The 11,978-nt window shown below is 36.7% G+C and overlaps 2 protein-coding genes across 27 annotated transcripts in view; one reads left to right on the top strand and one right to left on the bottom strand.

The window, feature by feature from the left end:
- The first annotated feature begins 68 nt into the window (after positions 1-68).
- On the top strand, positions 69-5,732 carry Med27 (mediator complex subunit 27). Of its 6 annotated transcripts, none has more exons than XM_070295337.1 (7): positions 69-328; positions 447-563; positions 692-928; positions 1,088-1,360; positions 1,471-1,771; positions 1,935-2,117; positions 5,153-5,732. In XM_070295337.1, the coding sequence occupies exons 3-6, from the start codon at positions 756-758 to the stop codon at positions 2,067-2,069; spliced, it is 882 nt and encodes a 293-aa protein (XP_070151438.1). In that variant the 5' UTR covers positions 69-328; positions 447-563; positions 692-755; the 3' UTR covers positions 2,070-2,117; positions 5,153-5,732. The 6 variants fall into 6 exon arrangements, with proteins under 6 accessions (XP_070151438.1, XP_070151462.1, XP_070151454.1 ...); XM_070295371.1 differs by lacking the exon at positions 5,153-5,732 and having other exon boundaries at positions 99-156; positions 220-328; positions 1,935-2,253; XM_070295361.1 differs by lacking the exon at positions 5,153-5,732 and having other exon boundaries at positions 447-559; positions 1,935-2,253.
- A 348-nt stretch (positions 5,733-6,080) lies between these two features.
- Glut1 (Glucose transporter 1) overlaps positions 6,081-11,978 on the bottom strand; it is a 31,974-nt gene continuing 26,076 nt past the window's right edge. For 8 of the 21 annotated variants that reach the window (XM_070295017.1, XM_070294999.1, XM_070295021.1 and 5 more), the window contains 2 exons: positions 11,880-11,977; positions 6,081-8,447 (listed from right to left, as the gene is read on the bottom strand). In XM_070295017.1, coding sequence (XP_070151118.1) covers positions 8,344-8,447; positions 11,880-11,977 — 202 coding nt within the window. In that variant the 3' untranslated portion in view covers positions 6,081-8,343. Of the gene's footprint in view, positions 8,448-10,960; positions 11,156-11,879; position 11,978 lie in introns of those variants that run through there. The other 13 variants (XM_070295193.1, XM_070295184.1, XM_070295203.1 and 10 more) reach the window with 6 other exon arrangements.

The following is an 11,978-nucleotide window of genomic DNA, read 5'->3' as shown; positions in this document are numbered from 1 at the left end:
ACGTGCTACTTAACTGGATCAATCAGAAACTATAGAGTTACTATTACGTTCTCTGATTTACATACTCGGAGGTGAATGAAAATCATATGGCAGATGGCGGTATATAGTGTCATGATTTTGCGTCCCGTCAGGACGAAGAAAAGAAGGATGTGGAAAGTAAATATGCATCGCCAGTTTTTCATTAGAGAAAGATCTTGATATATTAATTAATCTGTCCAGATATATTTGTTGTTATCCAAGTTTATTTTGAATTCAAAACTATCGACTACAGTCCACATCATAAGCGCTTGCCAAAAATCAAAGGCTATCATCTTTAGTCGACGATTGTGTGAGAAAAGATTAAAAATTAATAAAAACATACATTTCAGCGATTTTGTATACTTTTACAATTGACACCACACGCACAGGATAGGATATATTAAATATAATATGTTCTTATATTATAGGTTATCAAGCATTATATCGTATCTGAATAGACAGATTCTTTTCTATATGGAGTGTGTTTGATATAAAATAAGAAATTAAAATCAAAAATTGAACGCTGTTCTCTACTAAAACAGTAGGTATGCAATATTTGGTGTAATATTTTTAAAAACACTTTCATCATCAATACAAATTATTTTTCACAAAACATAAATGAATCGTTAATTGCATTAACCGAAGCCTTTTATAAATATTACGTTAAGTGCAGATTTGTGATACATTGAAAAACATATACATTGCGAAGAGAGTACAACGTTTTAACAGGTGTAAAAATGGAGCAGCTACAGACAGCGCTAACAGCTATCAAAGTACTTCGTTCAAATGTTGGACAAGTATTTGATTCTCTTGGAAATGGTTTACGGGCGGAGCATGGAGACGAAAATAAAGAATCCAAGTATCTATTAGAGTTACAGGAATTATTGACTACTGTGAATCATAACTTGAGGTAACTAAATAGATTAAATAAAATAATCACTAAAAATCAAACTAATGAGACATAATTTTGTTCTCATATCTAATGGGATAATATAATAGTTTCATTATTGGATTATATTATTATGAAACAATTCAATTATGCGATTAATATTTGCCGTTTGAAACACAGGGATGTAGAACAGGTGATAAGTAGTTTAAATCCACCACCAGGTCCATTTAATTTAGCTAGCACAACATATCTTAGTCAGGAAACGACACAAGAAAGACAAGCGCTTTATAGTACACTTGTCAATTGTTATAAGTGGACAGATAAGATTCATGAGTATAGTAATGTTGCTTATACATTGCTCAATCAAAATTCGCTAAAGAGATCTTATATGGTTGCAAGTAGAACAAAGAAGGCAAGACCGTTCTACACCAGTAGTCATAATGTGTCTCAAGCGTAAGCTCCTCTTAATTTTAATGATGCATGAGACAAAAAAAACGTGATTCTTTAATTTTGGAACATGAGATTGATTTGATTTGAATGTATTTTAATGTGCGTCTAAATAGGCAAGTCGATTCCATGCTATCAACAGTCGAACGGCAGTTTAGTGACATGACAGTGTCTGTATCCCGTCCATTTGCATCGAATGCTGTATTACATGTTACATTGGGGCATGTCCTGAAGGCGTTGATAGCGTTTAAAGGATTGATGATAGAGCGGGTCGTAATCAAGGGTTACGGTGAAACGATGGATTTATGGACGGAATCTAGGCATAAAGTCTTCCGCAAAGTGACGGAGAACGCGCACGCGGCAATGTTGCACTTCCACTCGCTCGCATTACCCGAATTAGCAGTGCGATCATTTATGGTAATGACTCGCTAATGATTATGTGTATTTGTGTCATGAATATTATATTACTGAATCTGCTTGATTGCTATTTTAATTGCCTGTTAAATTACTTTAATCCCTCGTGGAGATCGTGGATGCGCGCGATTTATGCAGTCGTTATCATATTTTCTCTCATTTTCAGACATGGTTACATGGTCTAAACAATTTATTTAGCGAACCTTGCAAACGCTGTGGTTTGCATTTGCACAGCGCGCTGCCTCCAACTTGGAGAGATTTTCGGACTTTGGAGCCTTATCATCAGGAATGCAAGCCGTAAGACACAAGTTCAGTGTCTTGCATTTCAGTTGAATAAATGTGGATCTTTGCAAGTACTTTATTAATAATATATACAATAATGAAGTATAATAATATTTAATGCCTATATTTTTTGTCCAAAAACATTCATCGACTGGAATATTATATATGTCAATGTGATATGAAAATTTTTAATAAATAATAGTAAAACACTCCTATCTATTTCAATAAATATCGCACGTTTTTACTGATTGATTTTGCGATAATATAATAACGCGCGCGCTCTGTCGTGTTGTTCGTTGTTAGGATGATGACAAGGTAAAGTAAAACATTTTCACAGAGAGAATGTAAGGGCTTTTATAAAAAGAATTCAGTTACATAATATTTAACAAATGCAAATCGCACATATTTACGTTCTGTGAGAGAAAAATTGCAAAGCATTAGACAACATTAATCGGAAACAACGTACGTCATATTACGCGGGCACTGTCGATCGCGCTCACAATGGAAAGCTGATCAAATATACGATTAAATTTCGTCAGATTTATTGATAGCGACGATATTTGAAATCTCGGTTTTCGAACTTATATTTATAGATAAAAATAGATGCCCTTTTTCGTATTGTAAAAGCGACGTCAAAGGGAAAAGGTATATATTATACCAATCGAATGATTATCGTTCAGCAAAGGAAACCTATATGTGTTAGTACTAATTTTTAGAATCGTAATGTAGAAATGAACGGGCGCGTAAATATTTTCCTTGAAATAAATCTGCGATCAGTATATGTATGTACGTGAGTGTATTTTTTTTTCTTTCTCGTTACCTATGTTCTACGTATGTATACCACTCTTAGTATCGTTACATGCTATTTAGTTTTACATAATACTAATTAATATCATATGTAAATATAATTACGTTATTATATAATATACTTTTCACATAACTGTACACATTCACATCTTGGAATATTGGCGCTCTCCTAAGGGGCGCAAGTCGTTTGAGTGGCAGTGAACTTATTTTACAAATCGTTATTGTAATCACTTATACTTTGCTGGACTGTTCGAAAATTTCTCTTGCTCTTTTTCTCTTTTCTCTTTTATTTCCCTCTTTAAGGCTCTATAAACGTTGTAATACTCAATGAGTTTAATATTATGTCATTGACTCGAAACCATTGATGCGATCATTGCTTATCTTTTTATCAAAGTCGTGATGAGTGCGAAATACATTATTAGATCTTCGCGTTTAAAGTAGCCATTTTTTTTTCTTTTTTTTTTTAATAATATATATGTATATATGTATATATGTATACGCGCGCGCGTTATTACAATTTTTTTAGAAACGAATTATTCTCGTTATAATATTATATATACGTGGGTCTCAATTATAGATAAGTGTAATCCTTTTCGCACGTAAGGATTAAGAAAGGCCTTTCATACTGATGCTTTCTTTCTCGAGATGCATAATTGCACCCAGACAGAAACACCTTTCGTAACTCGCTTACGGATGTCGCGTCGATTTTTTTTATTTTTTTTTTATTTTTTTTAATTACGTTACGGCATACTGCATTTTCTCGAGGATATAGAAATTACCGCGCGTGTGATAATGATAACGTTTTGGTGCCAATGATCTATCTTTTGTGAACACATATCGCAGCATGCCTTTTCTCGATGAGGTGGTAATCGAAAGAAGGTTTCTTCAACAGGTGTGTGTGTCGCCGCAGTACGATGTTGGGAGCCGGTTATATAGTTTTACAGCTACAATAATAATCGATGCGCTTTCGCTATTTCTTTTTACTATGGCGATATAATTTGCATACACGTCGGGTTTGAAAATCTGCGAGAGTTCCCGGAATCGACGCGTCTAATTTGAACCAAAATATAATCGCACGTACATCATATCTCTCGGTAATTACCGCGTTAGTTAATAAGCTTGTAATGATGATTCCAAAATGGTGATATAATGGCGATATACCACCGGCGATATAATTATTATACAGTCATTGCACAGGTGTGTGTGAGAAAGAGAGAGAGAGAGAGAGAGAGTTTATTCGCCCGTCTCGGTGAAGTTTCCAATTATATTAATTAGCTCTTGTTATACGTCGTGCTATATATATATATATATACTATCATCTAATAGCTATATATAGTTTCTATATGTATATATATCTATAATCTAGAGTTATCGATAATTAATATAATATTCTGAATTCTCTGGTAATACTCATATAATGCAAGAAGATCTACTTTAGTATATTTTTTTCTTTTTCAGTTCAATATAGCTTTATTGCCTTTCTCACTGATTCTGTATGTTTTGGACAGCCTATAATTAAAAATTTCCTTTATAGTTGCTCTCGTTCGAATATCTGATAGATCGTACGACGCGTTTCGTGCGTGATCCCATCTGGATCTTCTTTTCCTCACATTCATTTATCCTCTCTATTCTAAATATTGCATTTACGTCGTGATCTTTGAAACAGTGTATTTATTTAAATCACGTTTACCTCGCACAAGTAGAGTTGCTTTAGAAAAAAAAAATCACCAGGAATTTAAATTTGATCTTTGAAATTTTAGGCTTTCTTTGTCTTTCTATCATATCCTTTTTATTTTTAATACGTTAGCATCAATTTTTATTCTTTATGAGCGTGTTTGGATAAATAATCTTTTCATTAACAAAGGTATGAAATTAATCTCGGCTCACTTTTTTTACAAAAATTTAAGCAATGATATTAGAAAAAGGCTAATATATATATAAAATTTCGGAAATATTTTATATAAAATAACAAAAAAATGATTTAAGTTTCGGAAATACTTGGCCATCATATATATATATATATATTTCAATTATCGAAAAATTCGCATAACTAATAAAGATGCTTTTATTAAAAAACGATCATTACACAAAATATAAAAAAGATTCTCTGTAAAATATTTCAATCCTGATTAAGGGAAATATTAATTTATTTAATTCTATTAAGAGAGATATGTAAATATTAGTAGAGAGATGGATAAAGGAATGATAAGATTTTTAAACATTAATTTCTGTTTCGGAAAATTAGAGACTCGTACAAGATAAATAACCATCCATTTCTTTCTTTCTTTTTTACAGATTAATCGGGATGAAGACTGAGACAATGGCTCTTCACGGATATCAAGATTTATTCATCAATGCTCGGATGTACCAAAAGACGCGGACCGCGACAGTCGTCAGATCGGTGAGACATTTCTGCGTAATATTAACGGTTCTACGAATTCATCAGATCGCGTTGAGCTCTTGCATGCGGATAGGCGTGAACGCAACGTAAAACGACAAACGATAGAAGCCACGGATGCGCAATCACCGCCGATTTCGTTAGCTCGTACTAACGCGAAAGAGAGGAAGGGAGCTTCTCTCGAAGGAGTCCACGGTTGCTCGATCGACTTATTTGGGATCTAAAACGGCTCTGAGTCGGTGTCGGCGCAGATATACTTGTCCTCGTTTGTGTCACTCGTCGGTAAGGCTACTTTAGCGGGAAACGGAGTATACGCTAGTTCTCCGGTTATATATTGGATTATTATACACTTGCTATGGCCCGGCGACGTCTCTCAAGTACAGAGTAAAAGTATACAAGTATATATACACGTATATGTACAGCACGTAGGGAGAGATCGACGTCTCCCTTGGAGTCCCGAAATATCGAATCGTGTGCACTTCCGTTAAAAGGATCGATAGCAGCGGTGGAGGGGGAGAGGGAGGGGGGGGGGGAGGGAAGAGAGATCAATGACGGAGTAAGAAAAGGCATGCCTATGCGCAGACAGGCTGCTGTTATTGATTTCGCGATTCGGACGAGAAAGTATCGATTCCTATCGCGATAAAAAAATGCATCGACGATCCCGAAATGTCGATCGATATATCATGGATTTATTTGAAGTCAGAGACGTAATTACAATTGTAAATCAATTTTCGAAAAAAGATTTACAATTTTACTTCAATTCATAACTTATTTTTAGATAAATTTTGATACATTATTTTATTCGCATATTTTCCGTGTTTTTTTTTTTTTTCCGTTTGGATCTTATCGTTCATTATCGATTTAAAATAATTTCAAAATACAATATATTGCGGAAATATTTGAGATGCGAATAATTAAGGAATCGGCACATTCACTCGGCCGAAAGTGTATTGTAATTGTACCCTGCGTCTCTTGTGAGAGAGATAAAGTATGGTTGATTAGTTTGTGAATATACTGCGGTCGAGAGGCACCGTATGAGTTGCGACGTGATCGCTAACGTCGTCGAGGTCGCGGCTAATGGAAAGATAAAGCTAATAATTCCATGCGGTTTCTTTCGACATTAATTTAATGCATTTGGTCGATGCCCAATTTGAGATCTTCGATACGAGAGTCGCTGCTACTTGTTCGTTAACGCACTGTTACGCACCGCGATTTATAAAGGCAAGTAATTCTTTTTCCCGTCCCCTTTGATTTTGTAAATTTCGAAAAATTGCTAGCCTTCCCTCGCAACGAGAAATAGGCGGATTAAAAAGAATCGGCAGGACTTCATCTTAATTCCTTTTAATTCCCCATTTCTTCTTTTTTTTTTTCACAGAAGTCGAAGCACCTTTAACCGGCGAATTTTTTTATCGTTTCAACGCTTTTAAATATTCCGATCGTTCATTCGGAAATTAATCAATCCTTCCACGAAGCGAACGAATTCGATACGTTTCCGTCTCTCCGGTTATATAGCATAGACTCGCTCTCGATAATTCCGGAATCGAACGCCGGAAACGACGAAAAGAAAATATCACAGTGTCTCGAGGGTAGGTCGCGTAATCTTCTGAATTTGTCGCGGGTTTATGGCAGTCACGCGCACAGTATATCTATCCCATCCCATCCCATCGTCGTCGTCGCGGAAGTAACAGCGCGCGGCTTAATAAATACACAACACGTTGCGATGAATCGTAAGATACAGAGGACAGAGTGTGATACAAAAAACGACACATGAGTTCTAGAAAATTAATGATATAAAAGTGAAGGGATATATTATTATAGATATCGTCGCCTTCGTTCTCTCTCTCTCTCTCTCTCTCTCTCTCTCGAGGACGAAGGGGTTGCTACTGGGAAAGGGGGTGCTAACTGACAAAGAGTGCGCCTTCGCCAAGCTTGTGCCTCCCCCTCTCCTGTCTCCTCGCGTGCGTGTGTGTCTGCCGATTCACATTTCGATATCCTTCCATGTCGCAGAAAGTTCCGAGTACTCGTATATTAGTGCGCGATCGCCGATGCAGCGATTCTTAGGCATTTTCCATTTCCCCAAACATACTCGTCTAGGCACAAATCACTTTCGCCACATCTCGATTAATCTATCTCTCGATCGCTCATGCTCGTCTTCTCATCGTCCGCGCGCGCGGTTACGTCTTTTCCCGATTCGAATACCCGAGGGAAGATCGGATCGTTTCGCTCCTACGAGGAGGAGGATCGTGTCTCTACGCCGAGATATCTTGGACCTGTTGGCATCTTTCGATATTAACCTGCTAGGAAATTGAGCTCGAAGCATTCATTTGATATTCGAAACATTTCATGACATCTCGAATTAATTTATCGTCGTTAGGTATCATCGAGATGAGCAAGCTCGATCGGGATAATTTCGACATCACGAACGGAATTTTTCCTAACGATCCCAATAATCGTTACGAAGTCACGACTCGCAAGTCGCAATTATACTTATTTAATAAATATCACGATACGATTAAGAAACGATCTCGCGCCTGATCGAGCGCGGTTACACGATTGAAAAAAAATATCGCACTGCCTTGTTAAAACATCGGAGTGCATTCGTTCCATGATACTTGGAAAAATTGCCCCGATCGACCGCCTACGCCCCCTTCGTTCATCCTAATTCAACTCGCGGAGAGATAGACAGACAGACAGACATACACACATACACAGAGAGAGATCGCGATCGATGAAACGAGGAACACTCGTCACTCGTACGTATCGCCTGTACCGATGATGAGATTTCTCGCAATACTCCGCTTCGCGTTTCTCGTTTCCGGTTCTCCTCTCACTGCTCGCTGCAAATCGCGCCGCTCGTCGCCATCGTCATCCCCGTTGTCTCGAAGCCCTCGGTCGCGCTCCAGCCGAGGCTGGTCGCGCGTCGCAGACTCTTCCGCAGGAAGGCCGCGCACGCCTTACCGCTCTCGGTGATGATCTCGTACAGCTGCGTCTCTAGGCTAAGGCTGCTGGTAGTGAGCAGCAGCGGCAGCGATATCGGCGCGTTCATGATCACTAGGTTACCGATATTAAGAGGAGCTGTTTCCCATTGTCAGACACCGCTGTTCGGAAAGCGTGGCGGGGGAAGCGGGGGCGGTGGTCTCTCCGGCTGAGCGGGAGCGACGGAAGAGCGCTCGGATCCAGCTGCAAACACAACTGTGGGGTGCACGTTAATCTCACGTATGTGCGCGATTCCCTCGACGCGTGTATCAATTATTCGTCAACTACTTTCCGGACACATTGCTAAAGTATATGCTCGAATATGTATATGTCTCTGGTGTCAGGACAACAAGCAAGCTTCTACCGCACTCTCGATCCTTGTGCCTCGGTATTTCCTCGATCGGATTAATCCGCGTTGCTGGGAAATGACACTTCGTCTTTGTATATATGTGTTTAGCAATTATCTTCGAAATTCAAGACGGCGTCGAGTGATAAACTCCTTCTTTATAGCCATTGCTACTCTTAACAATCTCAGAGCTAATCCCATGCAATTTTTAAGCGCGTTCATATAAACTGGCCAAAAAGAAGGTTAATCGCGTTGGGAATTATTCTGTTCGATGCTAGAAGTTTTCCGGATGTACGCGATCGATGTTTAAGACAAGAGATAAGCGTTTCTGCCGCAAGATAAATATTCGTTTGCTACGAATATTTTTAAACGAAATTTCCAAGCAACAAACAAGGATTAGTGTATTATCGCTGTCTGTATGCACGCGCGCGATGTCCGGATATTGCTTTATTTAAAAAAAATTTTTGGTAAAATTGTATAAAAGATAAGATATTTTCGATTTAATCGCTAATTTAAATATATTATAGGAGAGGATTTCCTGAGTAATTCCCCGCAAGAAATAAATAAGGAACAGCATTGATTTAAGAGATGTAATAAATTAAAGTTTCGCAGTTTTAATGCTTTTTCTCAAATATTATAAAATAATTAGGAAAAGCGAAGAAGCTTGTAATACGTTGTATTTGTTGTAGAGCAGACGGAAAAGTGTTTGTTTACATTTACGAAATAGATACTCGGTCATGGATATTTTATGAATAATGTGTTTCGTTTATTTCTCGCGTTTCGTTAACAGTTTTCAACATACGACTACATGAATTCCTAAGATTCTTCATGTCCTCAAAAATATTATTTATTGAATGCGTGGGCGGGGGAGGGGCGAATCCATGAGGGTATACCTATCCTGTAAATGTAAACGAACACTTTCTCCACGTCTGCTCTACGCGAATACAACGTAAACATACTTTATTCTTCCTTATTTTATAATAGAAAAAGCATTAAAACTGTATGAAATTTTAATTTGTTACATCCCAAACTAATGTCCCCTATACAAATTTTTTTGCGGGGGATTATTCAGAAAAACCTCCCCTACAATATATTTAGATGTGTATTACCTTTTATGCAGTTTTAGCAAATTTTTTTCAATTTAAGAAAACATATTGTGTACACTCGTTCGTATATACAATTAACAAGATATTCGTGTCTTCCTCTTGCAACACGCGAGATATCTTAATTACAATTATTAATTAATAATTAAATTAATAATGAAATTCGATTAAGTGACTTAAAGTTTTCAAAGCCAAACGTCCGAAGCTGAAAATTGTCACGGGAGATGAAACTGCTCTTCGTTTCTACGCACTAGAGATTACACTCATGCGCGCATGCCCGTTACACCATTCATGCTGCGAGAGTTTATTGTACAGCATTTAACTAAAATTAACAGCAACAACGCCAAGTATACGTATGTATATGTACATTGGCCTAAGAATTCATTACATAACGAAATAAATCCTCGCCCCGGATTGCCACATCAATTTCACAGAGATGCTATGTCAGTATATAATATGTGTCAATGAGAGATTGGCCTGCCTTCCATTTAAACTACTACAAAGGCCAGTGTCGATAGCGCATAAGATATATTTATATAATATATATACGATATAATATTCGTATAAATAAAGCAGTATATGAGTATACATCTATACCCAATTTCTCGTTTAGCGCGAAATTACGTAACATTAATTAATTTCAAAATGTGTAAATACAATACAGGATGGGAAACTGTCATGTTGTACAGAGATGACGATAAATATAGTACGTATGTAATACATATAGAGCTTATTATTCTGTGTGTATATGTGTGTGTGTGTGATACAGATATCGTTTACAGTTTATTACAGATTATCGCGAAGATATCGCCGAGAATCTGTTGCTGTTCAAAGGCAATATATTTTCGATTGTTCGATTGACGTGTAACGTAATTATATCAGCTTGCTTCTCTATATTTTCGATACATGATTATGCATTGTCAGAAAAATAAGCTCTAGTGAACTCTGAAAATCCAGCGAGAGTTTTCGGTATATGTCGCGAGAGTACCCTAACTCAAGCGGTGTGTGAAACCAAAAAAGCCAAAATAGAAAATTACTAGATCGATGTTCAACGTAAATTATTACACGTAGAATGAGAAAATGAAAATGTGAATGTAAGCAAGCATGCCACTGAAAAGTGACGTTTCTCGAAAACAACGAGATTTTGTTTGAAATTCAATTTTTCTCGCAGAGAATAAAAAAAAAAAAAAAATATTTGATCAATTATTTGTGCAATTATTCTAATAGATGGACGATGTTATAAATAGATTAAATTCTCTTTGGGATCTTTCAATATAGAGTACACGTTGCGACATTATGATCTGTCTTTCTCTTTTCTTAATTAACTTGTTATCGCGAAAAGATAAATAAAGTATTGATAATGCTTTCTCTCTCGCTATAATCACTCGTGTGTGTCTTGCATGTCGAAGCAGCACAATGTATACTTTGATTGTCGTATAACCAGCACTTTGACGCCTCTGCACTTTCGAATTATACTGAAAGCAGAAAAGTAACGTTCGCAAATAAATTCAAAACAGATGTTCCACAATGAAACTACAAATCAGGAAAACTTACGAACATACATATGGCATGCAGAATGATGAGTATGCGCGTAAAGCAACGCATGGCAAACAATTCTTGTACACTAAATGATCTGATATTCGATTATTTATTAATGATTTAAAAATATTCGATCCTATTCATTTAATACACGCAGAGAAATTTAATGCAAAAGTTCAATGTGCGATAGATAAGATGATCAGGTGTTTAAAAAAATTATTAATAAATATTTTAAACATAATATGCAAGAGTTATGATAAAATAAATAAGCAATGATAAAAATGCAAAAATCTCATATAATTAAAAGAAGCTAATCCGAAATATCTAATTTCGATTTATATTTCACTTTTCGTATGTCAATTTTCATTTAATTCATCCATGCGTTTAAATTGCCAAAACATTGTCAACGATCCATTAACAGATAAGGATATAAAGTTTACGAAGGATCGAGTTCGTCTGTTGAACCGAGAACACCTGATCATCCGTAATCATCGTACAAAGTGTATCGAAAGAGAATAAAATTCCGTTTCGATAAATTCACAGCCGTGTTTAAAGAATTGTTTGCTCTTGCGGACGAAGATGACAGGGTTTTACACATTATCGTGTTAACGATGTTGATCAGGGTTTTTTTTTTTTTTTTTTTTTTTTTTAAAGCCTTACATGAATCAGGATGTGGCTTCTCCTCTGCCACCATCAGGGCTGCGCTCTCTGCTGGCGGTATGTGTCCCTCTAATGCATTCACACAGTTTAGCATGCTCC

Source organism: Polyergus mexicanus, unplaced genomic scaffold (assembly GCF_030449975.1).
Source record: "Polyergus mexicanus isolate NDT 795.1 unplaced genomic scaffold, iyPolMexi1.0 SCAF_1, whole genome shotgun sequence".
Taxonomy (NCBI): Eukaryota; Metazoa; Arthropoda; class Insecta; order Hymenoptera; family Formicidae; genus Polyergus; species Polyergus mexicanus.
This window is presented reverse-complemented; position numbering and strand designations above follow the sequence as displayed.

Bases quoted from the DNA above. Each gene is read 5' to 3' on its own strand.
- Med27 (XM_070295337.1), top strand. From the start codon at position 756: ATGGAGCAGCTACAGACAGCGCTAACAGCTATCAAAGTACTTCGTTCA. The intron at 929-1,087 runs GTAACTAAATAG...TTTGAAACACAG, and splicing joins ACTGTGAATCATAACTTGAG to GGATGTAGAACAGGTGATAA. The intron at 1,361-1,470 runs GTAAGCTCCTCT...GCGTCTAAATAG, and splicing joins AGTCATAATGTGTCTCAAGC to GCAAGTCGATTCCATGCTAT.